This window comes from Echiichthys vipera, assembly GCF_963691815.1.
Source record: "Echiichthys vipera genome assembly, chromosome: 11".
NCBI classification, from domain to species: domain Eukaryota; kingdom Metazoa; phylum Chordata; class Actinopteri; order Perciformes; family Trachinidae; genus Echiichthys; species Echiichthys vipera.
The window spans coordinates 23120381-23138472 of NC_139836.1; the positions used below are offsets into that span (position 1 = coordinate 23120381).

The following is an 18092-nucleotide window of genomic DNA, read 5'->3' on the forward strand; positions in this document are numbered from 1 at the left end:
AATTAACCACATGTGACAATTCAGTGTGAGCATGGTCCCAGGTGTTGTAGTCTGCCCTAGTGTCCTGAAAAGCTCCTATGTAAGGCATCTTGATCACATGTCTATACCGCCTCATCTGGCTTCTTTCATTACAATGGGGTAGAGGTTTCCAAGCTCATTTTTCCTTTCCAACATAACACCTTTCCACTCCCGAGCTTTAGGGCTACTTCAGTGATCTCCGCCAGAGAGATGGGAAAAGCTGTCCTTGAGTCTCCAGGTCCCTCTATCCTGTGTAGCTTCAAGAGTTCCTTAAATTGTTCTACCGCCCAGTAGTCAAGTCCAGACAGCCCGATATCACAAATCACAATTTGCCCCAAAGGACTTTACAAACTGTACAGCATACAACACTCTCTGTCATTTGAATCAGGAAAAATGCTTAAAAAAAGGGAAATAAAAGGAGAGAAAGTAGAAAACCTCCTCAGTTAAGGTCAGCAGTTCTCCTCCTTGCTAAAGCCCAGTTCAGACAAAAGAATCAGATGAGACAGGATAAAACTACTTGCAATGTGCAGGTCTGCAATGTTCTAAAACCTGACAATTTACATCAGTGCAACGAAACGAGAAGATGTATCATCTCCACGGCTTTCTTGTTACCTGATAAAATTTGTAGCATCTTAAAATATGAATGAGGATGGGGATAGTGAGATACTTGCTATGATTTTTTTTTTCCAGATGTGGAAGTTAAAGAACTTGATCCTGGCTCCAAGTTTTATTGTAATCAGTCCAGCAGCGGCCCCTGCCTTCCAAGTGTTTGTGTCATATAGTTGCATATCAAATCATATACCGAAAGTCATGGTCAGACACTTGCTGGCCCATGTATCCATAGTCCGAAGTTCTAAGTGAGAAAGTGACAGAAAGTAAACTTACTCACTGAAGTCATTTTTGCTCGTTGTCCATTGACAGCTCGAAGCAAGCGCCCTCATAAACATGGATGCTTGATTTCATGGGGATAACGAAACTGGTGGAAGATTTGGGGTCGTATGCAAACACACACACACACTCTATCCATTCATTCCTATCTGGCATGTGTTGAAGCAGAAGTTATGCTGGGCAGTTTTCATTGTGGCCTTTGGGATCTGTGATCACTACGCAGGAAGAGATAAGTCTGGATGGAGACAAGAAAGGAAGAAAAGAAAGAAAGTAAAGAAAGACAGGAGCAAACAAACAAAACAAACTTAGTAAAGCCCTCTGCTGGGCTGGGGCTGGGACTGGAGTGTGTGTGTGTCTATGTGAGGCGATGTGAACAGAGTGGCGGGGATTAGGACAGATCCTGTGCTGTCCAACTCACAGCTGGCTGATGATCCAATCCTGGAGCGCAGCGCACCGCAGCAGCCGCCATGGGACCCCCGGATGCGTGCACGCATCTGTGTGTGAGTGAGTCTGTGTGTACAGGCATGTGGATTCGACTGATGTGCGTATCAGTGTTCACATTTGCAGCCATGCAGTTGTACAAACAAATGTGAGTGTTTGTGTGTGGTTTGTTTGTGTTTGTATGTATGTGTGTGTGTGTGTGTGTGTGTGTGTGTGTGTGTGTGTGTGTGTGTGTGTGTGTGTGTGTGTGTGTGTGTGTGTGTGTGTGTGTGTGTGCATATGTGTTTATCAGAAAGAAAGGTAGGGCTATCAAAAATCAAACAGAGGCTGTCTGTGCTTTACAGTATGTCCCCCGTTTGAAGACGGGCTGTGATCATTTGGGCCACGAGACGAGGACAGAATGAAAGAGGAGAGCGGGCAAGTTGCAGAGAGAGAATCAAAGAGCTGCCTTCCAAGGCTGGTCATACAAATGCCTTCCAGCCTTGCTACTGTGAATCTCACACTCTTACACTCACACAAACATAGTCAAACAAACCAGCCCACTACAGCTACAGCTTCAAAGACTCCTGCATGGCTCTGTCGTGCACAACAAGAGAGGGCAAACAGAAGCATGACTATGAATGAACTACATGTAGCTCTGCATAACCCCAGAAGGCCCACGGACCGACAGAAAGAGAGACAAAGCCGCTTGAGGTTTATGTGCTTTGTTTGGAACAGCATGAGAAAAAAAAGCAACAGAGAACATGACAATTGAGTAAAAAAGGAGAAGAACTAATAAGATCTGTCCTGAGGATGGTCAAAGGCTGTGACCAATTCTCAGCAGGTGTATATGTGATATGTGGATGATGTGTGTGGGTGTGTGCATCTGTGTTTCATGCTTGCTTTCTACGCTGCTCACCTTCATCTGCACAGATCTCAAAGATATTTTACATCCCCATCTTTAAAAACAGACATGGAGGGATCAATAGATGGATGGAAAGACTTAATGGGCTTTGGGAAACAAGCCTGCTGGACAGCTTAACTGTGAGTGATGAGAATAGAAACTAAAATCCTCAGTGTGTACTCAAAAGACCTGTTCCTGTCTTGAGATTCACAATCCTAAGCGTAATGATGAGCAAAACACAGGAAATGATACAGTGATGACCCGTGGCAGCTCTAAAGCTTAAAAAGTTATTAGTACGTATTTTATATATCTGAAGGTGTGAACGAAAGTGCTTGTGAGATGGTCTAACATCGTCTAAATTTACCTCCGCCCACACCCTTAGTCTGTACTGGGAAGCTGCGTCTAACAATTGCTGTAACTTTCTGCTTCACTTAGCAATCGGCCAGGTATGCAGAGGTGAGAAGGTAAGCTGTATAATAAAGCAGGAGACCAAACAGACACAAATGAAAACATAGTACATAGAAAGAACAGTTATGGTAACAGATAAAAATTAAGAAAAGGCCAAACCATAAAGGTGGGTCTTGAGCATTAATTTAAAAGAGGGAAGTCGGTTTTTTTACGTCTTAGTTTTTTTATGTAGGCTATTCCAAAGAATTGGAGCCCGAAAAGCAAAGGTCCTGTCATTAGCCTTATCAGAGCACCTCAGATCAGGTAGCTTGATGCTATTGGTGATACCATGCAACGCCACTAACTATTATCAGGTCTGGCCCCTCAACAGCAGGTGGGAATGTGTGAATTTCAGGATTACAGAAGTAGTATAAATATAGTATAATTAGTAGTATAATAAATACATAAAGTAGTATATATGTGCCAGTTTGACAGGTATGACATGTGACTTTGGTTTTTGGGCTAATAGTCTGACAAAATGCTTGTATTCCAACATGTGTCCAGCTGGCAGTGTAGGTATAAATTTAAGTCAGCGTATGATAACAGCATATAGCAGATGTATATGTATGTTTTAAGCTCTCACACAGACGTGCAGGTCTTTATAAGATGTTTCTGAACATGTTGTTTTATTTATCACTGTGGGAAATTATAGTTTTTATGACTGCTGTCGAGCACTGCTTTTTAAACGCTCAAGCTCCTTAAATGTAATTTTGTGATACTAAATGTGGACATGCTTCTCATGCACTACTGGAGGAAAAGAAATACATATTAAATCAGTATCAAAAGTGGCTTTTACTGCTAATGACCAAAATTGAATTTGAATGGCTACACGCTCAGCCAAGTCAACAGCTGTCAAACATCTAGTATGCATCTGCGGACAGATAAAACTATAAACTCTCTCATGCACACATGGCAGTAAAATGGTTTAGTCCAGTGGCTCCTCTAGTACAGGTCAAAGTCATCATGTTGCCACATCAATATGCATGTCATTCTCCACAGCTGGAGCGCGCGCACACACACACACCTTGCCTCATCCCATGACAGTCTGCCATGCGCTGACACACTGGCCAGCTGACAGGAAAACACACTTAAACACAGATCAACCCGGGAGCTGCAGTGGACGTTCGGACACACACACACACACACACACACACACACACACACACACACACACACACACACACACACACACACACACACACACACACACACACACACACACACACACACACACACACACACACACACACACACACACACACACACACACACACACACACACACACACACACACACACACACACACACACACACACACACACACACACACACACAAGCTGACAGGCATAAACACACACACAAGCTGACAGGCATAAACACACACACAAGCTGACAGGCATAAACACAAATACACACTCATAAATTACACAAACTTGCATCCCGCAGCCTCCAGCACCACAGGGCACAACCACCACATCTGTGCCCATTTCAGATACCTCGGCTGTGGGCAGCGGGGGTGATAGAGTGCCCTGGGTGGCTGGCATGGGCTGGCATTGGATGGTGTGGAAGGGAACAGCAGCCAGTGGATGACAGGAGGGACAGAGGGAAGGAAAGGAGGAATGCAGGAGGACAGGAGATGATGAAAGAATAATGGGAAAGAAAGAGAAGATGACAGAGGTAAAACACATGGACTTATTAAAGGTGAAGGATGGCAGGGAATGACAGCTAAGGACATGAAGACAAAAAAGCTGCAGGTAGAGAAGATAGATGGATAGATGTATAGATGGGTGGAATGATTGAAGAATAACAGATGAAGTGATACATGAAACCATGGTAAAGGATAAGATAGAAAGATGCAGAAATAGATAGAAAGAGAGAATATTGAGGGAGGGGAGCCGGTAGCACCTGTCGTGAGAACGGGTGCAGGGCCCTGGCAGGTGGCACTGAGGCCAGGCTGTCCAGTGACCATCGGTCTGTGTGTGTGTGTGTGTGCGTGTGCGTGTGTGTTTGCGTGTGTGTTTGCGTGTGTGTTTGCGTGTGTGTTTGCGTGTGTTTGCGCGCATGCACAATTGTGCCAGGGACAGAAGAAAGGCTCAGGCGCCATTTTGGCTCTGCTGGAGCTGTTGCTGGGCTGGGCACTGGCCTGGTAGCACAGAGTGGGCAGTGCGTTTGTGTGTGTGTTTCATTATGTTGTGGCATGCTTAACAGGATTAGAGGTGACCTGGTGAGGTCCAGTTGGTACCGGGACCATGGCACAGCGGCGCGCATGTGTGTTTGTGTGTGTGTGGTTTGTGTAATAGGATTAACTGTTACCTGGTGCGGTACAGTTGGTGTGCTGGTCTGAACTGGACTGGGCTGAGTTGGGCAGGAGCTGGGCAGAGGGGAGTGCTGTGTGTGAGTGTGTATGTGTGTGTATGTGTGTGTGTGTGTGTGTGTGTGTGTGTGTGTGTGTGTGTGTGTGTGTGTGTGTGTGTGTGTGTGTGTGTGTGTGTGTGTGTGTATGTGAGTGTGGTGGCATGTATAATAGGATTAGGTACTACCTGGTGAGGTGCAGTTGGCGCTGGGCATTTGCCAGCTGTTCTGCTAGGCTCAGGGCTTCGGTCTGCCATTGGCTCCCATCCTTTTGGACCGCCTCCAGATGCTGCCGACAGCCAACCAGCTCTGAGCTCAGCCTTTCCACTTCCTGTCCCGCAGAGATGGAAGGAGAGGCAAGAGGAGGTGAGGAAATCTTTCACAGCAACCCACCTTATGTCCTCACACAAACAAAACATTTAAGGCTGATTGCAACCTTAACCTACAGGTTGAGTTGAAGAAACTCATCCAATCATATAAAACTAAATACAGTAGTTTGATTCCAAACGGAAAAATTGTGTTTTGAAATACCAGGGCAGTTAATATGTTCTATACTTAATAAGCCCTGTGTCATTTAAAAGTGTACCAGAAGTTCCCTCGCACTAAATATTTTGTCAATATTTCCACTGACAGACAGTCTGGAATCGTGGAAATAAATATTCAAGGTGTTCTTAATTTTGCTTCTTTCACCTTAGTACACTTTCCTCAAAACATAGAGACTGCTTACTAAATACCCACTAAACTAACTGGACACTGGCTAAATTACAAACTACGGTGGTAATCTAATCTAACTCAGTGGGCTGAATGCAGACGTACCTGTGCACCCTTTTCCATCTGTCTGCTGGTCTTGGTGTGGAGCTCCCGTAGCTCTCTCTCTGCCTCCTCTTTCCTCAGTTGGGCCTGGCTGAGCTGACATCGCAGATCCACACATACCTAGAGACAACACGGAGTGATTAAAAACAGCCAGTCCTTTGATGAGCAAATATTACCTCCTGTGCGTTCCTTCAGCATTTTCCTTTCCTTTTTAGTATCATCTTACCCTATCCTTATCTGCGAATGTCCTTCATTTGAATCATTGGACCCCGTCATGAGTCTTTTTTCATCTAAATGCAGTTTAATCCTGATCAGTTTGTTGGTTTCACTTAACACACCCTCCCAAAAGCACCCATATCAGTGAATACAAATAATATTCTACTACTTACATGTCTACTACTCTCTATTTTTGAAATCACTACACTATGTGCTCTATTGTTTTTTTTACCATAATCATCTATTACTAATATCAACATTAGTGATCAAAAACACCTGTTCTACATAATGATGTAAAAAGGTGACACTGAAGATGTGTTTCGTATTTGTCCTACCCGGCACAGCCGTGAACAGAGTCATCTTTACAACAGAAACTAAAGCTGGTATGGAGTCTTTGTCTTCAAACACCAGGGTGAATATTTGCTGACATTTAACACTTGAACCTGAGTCTTCCCGTTTAAGCAAAACCTTGCAGCCCACTAAGCAGTTTTGTCTCTGCTCTGCCACCATTTGCACGCATATATACCCAAACATGATTAAAATCTCAACAAAGCATCTTCAAATGTGTCTTGGTAATTTCAGTTACCTTAAACTTATTTAAGCACCCATGTTGAATTTACCCTTTAAACAACTGAAAACAAACACTGAAATAGATAAACCTTTGCTGCCACCCAGTGGATTTATAAAAGCATTACAAGTAGACGGTACAGATGGCATCTGAGTATTAGGAGTGTTTTTTACCTCTGTTATTTCAAAGGTTAGCTGCTGGTGTAGCAGAAAAAGTGCACAAGTGCATGCACCAATGATGATTAACAACACATCATGTTAATTTATGGTTTTCTTGCACAACACACATTCTTTGCTTTCCAGTGCCCATGTATGCCATAAAAATATTTGTCTCAATATATAAAAATGTGTCACATGTAGGATGCCAAAAATACCACAATGTCCTACTACATCCGAAGTACGCAAGACAGCACACTTTCCTGCTATTCTGGCCCACAATCCATTGCACAGCATAAATGAGCGATAAGAAGGTATGAATATATGCATACTACATACTTTGTTCAGGCAGCTGCAGAACGTACTAAAAGTGGAAAGAAAAAGTATACGATTGCGAACTCAGCCATGGTGTACCTTGGTATTTTCTTGTTCCTGACTGGTAAGTTTGCGAAGAATATCTTCCACCTGATTGGTCAGGGAGCTCTTGTCTCTTTGAGCTCTGTCGAGCTGTCCTTCCAACTCAGCAACATGCTGGGAGAGGCTGGACACCTGACAGACACACACACACAAACAAATTTTGAACTGAATTTCAGTATATTATAATTAGGGATGCTCGATATTGGCTTTTCTGACGATATCCGATATTCCGATATTGTCCAACCCTTAATTTCCGATACCGATATCACCTGATACCGATATCACCTGATACCGATATATGCAGCCTTTTTACACCAAAATTCATCACATATCACCTATTATGGAATTAACACATTATGCCTAATTTTATTGTGATGCCCCACTGGATGCATACATAGATGCAACACGGCTTTTCAAATGTAAACACAGTCTGTACAAAATAAGTTATTGAAAAAAGTGCCATTCATTTAATTGTTTGTGTTTTTAGAGAGAATATTTTGCCTCAAACAACACTACAGACAACATCACAACAAGGAAGATGCATAGCTTCAGTCCACAGTAGTAAACAAACTTAGTTTTCTTTTCCCAGACTGAGTAACTTGACAAATAATACAATCAATAAATCAGCAGTTAAGCTCAACATGCTAACCTGTATTGGATCTAATGGATACAGCACCAGAAATTACCTTCGCGACGTGACAGTAAACAATGCTGTGCAATTCGGGTACAAGCACTGGTCTGAGAAATACTTGTGACTGGGCGTTATACAGACATAACGGGGCTCGAGAAACTACACAAGTTTGGTGAATCCGGCATCCCGAACGATAGAAAAAGTTTGTTTCTCGGTGTCGGCTGTTGCTTCTTTTCATCACTTTGCTGCACAGATGTAGCGTTTAACTCCGCATGATTCTTCTTGCGGTGGATGATCAAATTAGATGTATTAAAGGAAGACGCCTTGCTTCCTCCTCTCATAACTAACGCCTTGCAGTCATTGCAAAGCGCACATATACTGTTAGGAGGTGACACTTGGAAATACTTCCAAACCACGGACATCTCATGCACCGGGCGAGCTGAAGCTTGTTAGCCACGGTTAGCAACCTACGAGTGAGCGTGTTGTCGTTGTTATACGTCATCAAGCACGCGCCTGTAAACGGCCCGTGTTGCATTCAGGTACACTCGGAAATGCTGAAGCCTACGGCCCGTGTTGCATTCAGGTACACTCGGAAATGCTGAAGCCTACAGAACTAACATCGGTTGTAAAAACCCGATACCGATAATTCCCGATATTACATTTTTAACTCAATATCGGCCGATAATATCGGTGGGCCGATATTATCGGACATCCCTAATTATAATATATTCAGCATTTCAAAGCAACCCGAACTGTAGATTAGAACTACTGTGCATACTGTACATATACAATAGTTCTCTATATATTAAAAAAGTGAATAAACAAGATTTACTGTATTTGCCAGCTGTTCTCTCTGTTTGCGGCCCTCAGCCCGGCCCTCCTCTCTGGCCTCAACCAATCTCTCCTGGGAGGCCTGAGTTTCTCGCTCTAGCTGCTCCCTCTGTCGAGCCAGTTCCCTGGACAACTGCTCACACTGCACCTCCACCTTTATGCAAACAAACAGATACACAAGTTTTTAAGCCAAATTAAAAGAAATCTATTAGCAGAGTGAAAGAGCTTGACACATCTAAATCTATGTTTGTTCCAACACAGCTGGAAAGGTGTGTGCGTGTGTGTGTGTGTGTGTGTGTGTGTGTGTGTGTGTGTGTGTGTGTGTGTGTGTGTGTGTGTGTGTGTGTGTGTGTGTGTGTGTGTGTGTGTGTGTGTGTGTGTGTGTGTGTGTGTGTGTGTGTTTCTCTGACCCTAGCTTTGTACAGATTTGCTTCTTCAGCCATCTCCACAGCCTGTTTGACTTGGAGACAGGATGCCCACTCCCTCTGTTGTGCCTCCTGCTGACTGGCCCGCACAGCACGCAAAGCCACCAGTAGCTCGTCACGCTCCCTAAAAGATTGATAGACAAAAAAATGTACAACCAGTTTAAAAAAAAAACATGACGGATATCTTTTTTGTATTTCCTTTTCTTTGTATATGTTGTTTCCTTTTTATGCCACTTCTAATAAAAAAGTAACTGCGACTAACGTGTGACTGATTGCAGAAAGTATTGCACACTCACTTTGTTAACCTGTCAATAGTCTGGACATGCAGATTTGTGTGAGTCCCAGCCAGCACAGCTTCGTGCTGTGCACACTTCAGACACAATCCTGCCACACGGGGCGCTCCATCGGCCCTCAGTGCATCTGCAGCCTGTTTCTCCCGATGTCTCAGACGAACCTTCACCTCCTCACACTCCTTCTGACTGACCGACAGATCCTTCCTGAGAATAGAAGCAAAATATGAGATATCAAGGTACAGAGAAAGAAAAGGGGTGTTTGAGGTTTAAACAACAAAAAAAAGAAAAGTCACTGGCTACAGTGGCTTCACAGCTAGAATATACTGACCTGAGGGAGAGGACCTGAGCCTCCAAACTTTCAATCTGGGCCTGGTAGATAGTTTTCAATTGTTCCTGTTGAACAAAGACACAGAGTATGTACATTTGAAACACTGTTAATCAATGGAATCATTGAGGATGGTATGGTATGGCACTAAAATACCTTATATAAAATAGCACTACATATTCCTTTTTGATTTGACATGTCAGTGGGGCAAATTGTAAATCGAATACAAGAAAAACAAGTTAGATATAAAATTTGGAACCATATATATTGTAAGTAAGTAAGTAAGTAACACGTTTGTAAAAGAGAGTCAGAGAGTCAGACCAACATTTCTTGTCTGTAATAAACAATACAAAATACAGTGATATTGCAGACATTTCCTGACATGCTGAGGACCATGTGAACCTACAGTAACTGCAGGAGAGGAGAGAACAGATCCATCATCCCTACCAGCTCATTTTTCCATGTGGTGTGTTCTGCTCTCTGCAGCATGCTGTGGCTGTTGGCTGCCATACTCGCATTCCCCTGAAGAACACACCAGGACAGATGATGACCCAATTTTCCCAAGGTGATCATTAATTCGAAAAATTCCAGCTTAAAAGTGGAACTTTTTTTTAACCTAGACCCTATTTCCCCATCTATTTCTGTGTAAGTGACTAATTGCGACAATGTTTTTTCAAATTGGTCCAGTATTAAGGGTGAGCGCTGCAGCCTGGTTGCCACGAACCGGCCTCACAGACCAACTAGTCTGCAGTATGACCGGGATGACTACTGCCAGCCAAAGAGGAGAAGACATCCTACCAAACACTTTCCATAGTGTAGTCAGACACCATCTGAGCATGTCAGTGGCGAACGGTAAAAGGTAAATGGACTTGTACTTCTACAGCGCCTTTCTAGTCTTCTGACTACTCAAGGCGCTTTCACAGTGTTTGTCACATTCACCCATTCACACAGATGGCGGTGGACATCTACATACCATCTAATCAAATCTAACCATGCACACCACATTTACGGGGTTCAGTGTGTTGCCCAAGGACACGTCGACATGTGTACCGGGGGAGCAAGTGATCGAAACGCCGATCTTTCGAATGGAGGACGACCCACTCTAGCACTGACCCACAGCCGCCCCAAAAATAAGCACTTTTAGTAGACGTACATTGACAATTCTCATTGCCTCGTTCAGTTAGAATGCAGCCCAGTTTGCTGTGGTGCTCAAACTGGACCAATTTAAAAAAATGTTGTTACCATTAGTCACTTACACAGTAATACAGAAATTCCCCCTTAAGTCTGTTAACACTTCTACTGTATAGTGTAGTTTAGATTCCCTCTAATCATTTCGAAACGCATGTAACGATAAGAATGTACTTACATCTCACATTGTGTCACTATCATATAAATCATAAACGTGGTTTTCAAACACACACACACATTACCGTGGAGTTTCGGATGGTGTAGTCTTTCAGAGATTCATCCACAGCTTTGGATTTAAGGTCTGAATGTAACTTCTCATTCTCCACCACCACCACTCTGATCCTCTGTTTCATCCCCTGCAGCTCCTCCTGAAGTCATGCACACACAGAAAGGATTCAAAACATATCCAAATCAGCACAATGGTCAAAAAAGGACTGCAGCTATGAGCACACGCACACATTTCTGCACATACCTTGCACAATTTGACCTCAGCTTCCAGGTGTTGGATGTACTCCGGCTGGTTGTGAATCATTGGTACCAAATCCAAGTTGGACCTTCCCTCCTGCGGTACTCTCTAACAGAGTAAAGACATGAATGAGGCATAACACAGCAGAATGGCAAGCGAAATATTACTATAATCAAATAGCCTGATTGATTAACCACATTTGACTGTGGAGAATATATCATTGTCTGTAACCTGTCTAATTCTGTAAAAGGCATTATTTAGGTTTACTGCATTTAAAGGTTCAGCCACACAAAGCTGCATACTCTACCTTGGCAGGAGACTGTTTCTTTGAAGAAGAGAGAGGAGAGGGAATTTCTCTGCCCTGCTTCAGTAAAAGGCTCTTCAGCTGGTTAACTACAGTGCCAAAAGACACACACACACGCACACGCACACGCACACGCACACGCACACGCACACGCACACACACACTATAGCTTTGTGTATTGTCTATGAATATTATTATGAAAAGAGAAATCTCCAGGTGGTGCACTGTAATGCTACATTCGCCCCACGTCGAATCACCGAATCACCTGCTTCGCTCTGTGTCTTTTGGCTCCATGCAGCTTTGTCCTCTTCAGCCATGGCGGTGAAGAGGCTGCCATCACTGCCTCTGGGCTCCTCCACCTCTTCTCCATCAGAGCTCTGCTGCTCCAGAGCACTGCTCAACTGCTGTATGCTATGGTTGGCACGCTCTGAAACCAATGTACACCAGTCCATTATAGTACAGTCTTACTTCTGTGCCCAATGACAGTTCAGTTGGTGTCTGTGAACTTGAACACCACAAAATCACTGGGATGAAAAATTAAACTTTTTCACATGCAATCAACCAAACATTGAATTGATGGAGACATTAGGTTTCACATCAAAATAAATAGTGTATTTTAGTATTTTTGAATAAAATAAAATCTAACAGTTTTTTTCACAGAAGATATGTTGGCAGTCAGAAAAAGCAAATTAATGTTTGTTTTCTTGGAAATGTTGGCAAGCCATCGACCCACAATGCATTTACACTTTATTATCATACATACCTGCACCTACAACTATATTATTATATATGCCGTGTATGCACTGATGCTCGCATCATTTTAGTCTGTAAGGTTGGATTTGCTTGTTTTGCATTGTTTCTTTTTTCATTGTTTGTTACTTTTTGCACTGTTTACTTCTTTTTTCATTGTTTGTTACTTTTTGCACTGTTTACTTCTTTTTTCATTGTTTGTTACTTTTTGCACTGTTTACTTCTTTTTTCATTGTTTGTTACTTTTTGCATTGCTTGTTTCTTTTTGCATTGTTTGTTACTTTCTGCATTGTTTACTTCTTTTTTCATTGTTAGTTACTTTGCACTGTTTACTTTCTTTCATTATTTGTTACTTTTTGCACTGTTTGCTTCTTTTGCATTGTTTACTTCTTTTTGCAATGGTTGTTTCATTTTGCACTGTTTCTTGCTTTTGTCATGTTTGACCTCTTTTTGCACTGCTTTTGCTGTTGTTTCTGTTTTACTGCCCTATGTGCTCTTGTACTGAAGCCAATTCAATTTAATTTCAATACACTTAAATTCAAATGAGCTTTAATGGTATGATCGGAAGCAGTTTCCATCTGGGTGCTTAATTATCGGTTGGACTGTGAATCAGCAACAGGTGGCAGTGATGGGACTTTACCACTTAAACACTAAACACACTCGAAACAGCGGCTTTGAACGTACACAGCTGTCACTACTATTCTACTGTATATTAACGCCTCTACACTTAGCTGTTAGCACATTTAGCACTTAATTTAGTATTTAACTTACGTCTCAGCTCCTTCTGGTTAGCACCCAGCTGCTCCGCTTCCTCCTCGTCTGAGTCTAAAGGTTTCATTGGTGTATAACTGAGGTTTTATCACACTATATATCACTAGCTTAACACGCCAAGCTACATACAACAACAACAGCAGCAGCGGCAGCATCAGCCATGGTGCCGTACGTAGCAACGGTAACCGCGTCTCATGGGTGTTGCGTTTGTCTTGATACACCTGCGTGTCCCGGTGTCGGTGTACTCGTTACCTACAATGTAAAGTATAGGACCGCCCGGTGCGTGTACCGCGAACACCAAAACGAGTCAACCTTCTGCTAACGGCTCACACTTCCGTAAACTCAAGATGCATGCCGGGAGTTGTAGTCACTGTTTGTAGTCACAACGTCTGCCGCCCTGTGGTGGATACGGTGTACTGCAACTTGATAGATAGATAAATAGATAGATAGATAGATAGATAGATAGATAGATAGATAGATAGATAGATAGATAGATAGATAGATAGATAGATAGATAGACGGGCGGAAGGACAGACAGACAGACAGATAGATAGATAGATAGATAGATAGATAGATAGATAGATAGATAGATAGATAGATAGATAGATATATGATAGATAGATAGATAGATAGATAGATAGATAGATAGATAGATAGATAGACAATAGATAGATAGATAGATAGATAGATAGATAGATAGATATATGATAGATAGATAGATAGATAGATAGATAGATAGATAGATATATGATAGATAGATAGATAGATAGATAGATAGATAGATAGATAGACAATAGATAGATAGATAGACAATAGATAGATAGATAGATAGATAGATAGATAGATAGATAGATAGACAATAGATAGATAGATAGACAATAGATAGATAGATAGATAGATAGATAGAAAGATAGATAGATAGATAGATAGATAGATAGATAGATAGATAGATAGATAGAAAGATAGATAGATAGATAGATAGATAGATAGATAGATAGATAGATAGATAGATAGATAGATAGATAGATAGATAGATAGATAGATAGAAAGCTAGATAGATAGATAGATAGATAGATAGATAGATAGATAGATAGATAGATAGATAGATAGATAGATGTTTTTATGTATTGTATTTACTTTATAACCTATATATGTAGGAAATTTGTTTTTATTTTAAGCTTTTATTTTACTGATTGCAGTACTTCGATTCGTCAATTCTAATCTGTTCCTTGTTTTATGTTTTACGTCTTGTTTTTATTGTTCTTACTGTGATGGATGTTTCGACTCTCGGCCGCAAAACTAAAGTTTGCCCTTGGGTATCAATAAAGTAACCTGAACCTGAACCTAAAATAAAAAGACAATAACATAAATTGACAATAACTGGAGAGGTAAGATGAGATGACATCATTTAAATGTAGTAGGCCCTACAAAGCCTAAATGCAGTAACTACGAAAAACGTTAAGCAAAAAAATGGACCAATTATTAGTGATTTTGTAGTTACTGCACTTAGGCTTTGTAGGTTCTGTGCATATATGGAAACGAGAGTTAAGTGTAAGTAAGTGAGTAAGTGAGTTACATTAAGCATTAAACCAGTCATTAAAGAGAACATAAATAATAAAAACAAGAATATTGAATAAGACAGGTATAAAATACAAGAATAAAAGTGACAGTACAGTGTCAGAAATACATGTTTTGATTTAAGAAAAGGCAGCATCAAACAGAAAAGTATTCAGTCTCCCTTTAAAAGAACTGAGAGTTTAAGCACACCTGCAGTTTTCAAGGGTCAAAACTTAGCAGAAGATCAGAAAAGCATTTTGGCCCTAAACCTAAAAGTAGAAGTACTCAGCTGCACTTTATTACATATACAGTATATTTTAGGACTTGCTAACCTTCAACATATCGATGTCTTGTTGGAACTGACCTGATTATGTACACACCCACTTTGTTGACTGCACCTGTGGTAATTATCCGGTGCTACCCTGATGGCTTGACACCAGCCTTGGGCCTACCTGTGAGCTGTCACTTTGTATGCCCTATGAAGACTGTGAGTTGAAGGCTTTTTAATTTTTGCAAAGTAGTTTCCTCGGTATTCAACCTCTCTTTATATTGTCTAATATAAGCTATTTCCTTGGATCCAAAGTGCACCTGTTTTTAGATACTCAATCTGTATTTCCTCTCTCTATAAATGAATGAATTATTAATTACTATTATTATCCACAGGGGAAATTCCCAGGTTGCAGCAGCTCAGGTTACATAAATAGTATAGTATAAAGAAGTATATATAAATAAAGTAAGAGTAGAAAAAATAAAAGTATATGAATAGAGAACCACAACATTGAGATATACACACAACTGGTCAAATTATAGCCTAAATAAATAAATGCATAAATAAATGTTACTGTACATTGTATAGTATTGTTATTGTCTGACTGCCATTGGGATGGAGGCCTTGCGGTAGTGTTTCTTCTTACACAGTGGATGTAGCAGTCTGTTGCTGAAGGAATTGCTCAAGGCCTCCGCGGTCTAATGCAGGGGATGGGAGGTGTTTTCCAGGATGGATGACGGCTTGGCTAGCATCCTCCTTTCACCCACCTCCTCTATGGATTCCACAGGACAGTCCAGGAGAGAGCTACGTACAGTTTATATGGTTACACAGCTTTCTGTACATCTGGGTGATTTAGAATAACTTTAAACAAGCGGAGAGCGTCTGATGCAATACTCTTTGAGACAAAGAAGACAGCTGGTGTTAAAGATCGGCTGGTGTTCTGGTTTGGCACCCATGCCCCGTGCTTTGCCCCGCTGTGTCACTTTCACTTCTCTTAACATCTTAACTTGGCAGTCCAGTGAGTCACCACTGAACACTCCCACATGCACACAAAGATCGGACTGCTGATACAACTACGTGATCTTCTTTTGGAATTACTCAGAATAACCTTTAAATCCCAAGTAAGCCACTTGGTTGTGAAATTATGGGAATTTCCTATGAAGAAACAGATATTATCGTCACTAAACCCCCATTCAGCATTGAAAAGCAGCATATAATGATTAACGGTTTATAGCACACTTTAATGTTATTGTAAATAGATCTAATTTGTCATTTATTAAGTATGTGTATTTGGTTTTACTGTATTTATTAAGTAAGTATTCATTTGTTCAGAAACACTACTATTTATTCCCTACATGAATACTGAGCAGTCCATCCGCTGATGAAGGCAATGAGATGTGATGAAGTCAATATACTTCAATCTGTTACCTATTACCTGTTACCTATTACCGATTACCTATATGCTTAAAGAAAATGTGTTTTTTCCATGGTTCTCTGCACCACTTGATATTAAGCAAGGCTTCCTGGATTCTGTTTTGTTTTGGTTTTTGTTTGTTTGTATTTTCACCTGCCCCACTGAATAGCACCTGGATCATCCTTCCATTGCGATATATAACAGTTGTGTTATTATGAGGATTTGTTAATAACCAATCATGGCTAAGAGAAGTTATTATATTTGACAAGTACATTAACAAACACTTAAATATGTTTACAACTATATAATAGTGAGTTATAGTCCTAAGTGTTTTTGTACTAATAAATAAGAGGGGTAAAGGTGTAATGATGTGTAAATAGGAATAAAATGGGTAAAGTGTTCTGCATGTAAATAAATACTCATGTCCTAAACAGTATTATGTGTAATTCATCAGTATAACCTCAAAGTTACCACAGACACAGGAGAGTTTCAAATGAAAAAGTGTTTAGTTTGCGCTTATGCGTGTGATAGTGTTCAGTGGAAGGGTGTATCTAATCATCTCTGTTTGTTGCTGCTTACAAAAGGGTCAGACAAAGGTAACCATGGATACAACCTCTTCCTATTGCACAATAACAAATAGCTTCCTGTCAGATGAGCCACGAATGTACTTTTGATTTTTACGACATTTTAGAGGCAGTGAGTCAGACCTCAGTGGGTTCATTCATAAAAACATTTTAAAAAATAACATTGTGTTGTGATCTAGATTTTCACATTTTCATTCACAGTTTATTGTGACATCTTACACACAGTTTGGTTTATGGATTTAAAATCAGCTTTTTGCACTGTGCCCAGACCTCCAGGGGCCCGAAAAGCTCCATATTCACACATGTTTTTGGGATTTAGTCACTTTATTAAGTGTTTGACCTGCATTAACAGATGTTTTAGCATCTTGGGGGGAGTGCAACAAGTTGTTCACATTACACATGGGGATGGGATCCATTGTTAATATAAAAAATTATAATAGCTTACTTTGCACCACAGTACTGTATTAACAATGACATTAATGTAATAATGTTGGACGGATGCCCCCTGGGTCCCTCCCTAGGGAGGTGTTCCAGGCACGTCCAGCTGGGAGGAGGCCTCGGGGAAGACCCAGGACTAGGTGGAGAGATTATATCTCCACACTGGCCTGGGAATGCCTCGGAATCCCCCAGTTAGAGCCGGTAATGTGGCCCGGGAAAGGGAAGTTTGGGGTCCCCTGCTAAAGCTGCTGCCCCCGCGACCCGACCCCGGATAAGCGGTTGAGGATGAGATGAGATGAGATGAGATGAGATGGACCTGTCTTGTAGAGTGGCCAGTATTTAAATTATATACATATAATATTCAAAAATCTTTTTCTAATTTTCTAAACTGTCTGTCTGAATGTACCTGTATTCACCCTCTGTCTATAATGCTCCGTTTAAGCGTCTGTCTCTTTAAGCCCACTCTGCTCTAATTGGCCAGCGTTTTAGGGTCTTGCTCATCTCTGCAACGTCAATGATAAGGGCAATGCAGTGGCACTTTCTAACCATTTATCGTACATAGTATATAGTATAGTACAACTTTACAGAAGTCCTGATGACTCGTTTAAGGGACAGTTTCTGAATACGGGCTGTGTGAATTTCTCTGTGT

General features: G+C 41.3%; 1 protein-coding gene across 2 annotated transcripts in view; it reads right to left on the bottom strand.

The window, feature by feature from the left end:
- Positions 1–15747, bottom strand: part of sdccag8 (SHH signaling and ciliogenesis regulator sdccag8) — a 51661-nt gene extending 35914 nt beyond the window's left edge. The window contains exons 1-13 of one of the 2 annotated variants that reach the window (XM_083922615.1): positions 15654–15747; positions 11927–12088; positions 11665–11750; positions 11364–11465; positions 11134–11259; positions 10151–10225; positions 9707–9771; positions 9382–9582; positions 9071–9209; positions 8662–8814; positions 7196–7330; positions 5846–5962; positions 5218–5360 (exon numbers count right to left, since the gene is read on the bottom strand). In XM_083922615.1, the coding sequence (XP_083778741.1) occupies positions 5218–5360; positions 5846–5962; positions 7196–7330; positions 8662–8814; positions 9071–9209; positions 9382–9582; positions 9707–9771; positions 10151–10225; positions 11134–11259; positions 11364–11465; positions 11665–11750; positions 11927–11978 (1394 nt within the window). In that variant the 5' untranslated portion in view covers positions 11979–12088; positions 15654–15747. Of the gene's footprint in view, positions 1–5217; positions 5361–5845; positions 5963–7195; positions 7331–8661; positions 8815–9070; positions 9210–9381; positions 9583–9706; positions 9772–10150; positions 10226–11133; positions 11260–11363; positions 11466–11664; positions 11751–11926; positions 12089–13182; positions 13340–15653 lie in introns of those variants that run through there. The other variant, XM_083922614.1, reaches the window with a different exon arrangement.
- Between the last annotated feature and the right edge of the window lie 2345 nt (positions 15748–18092).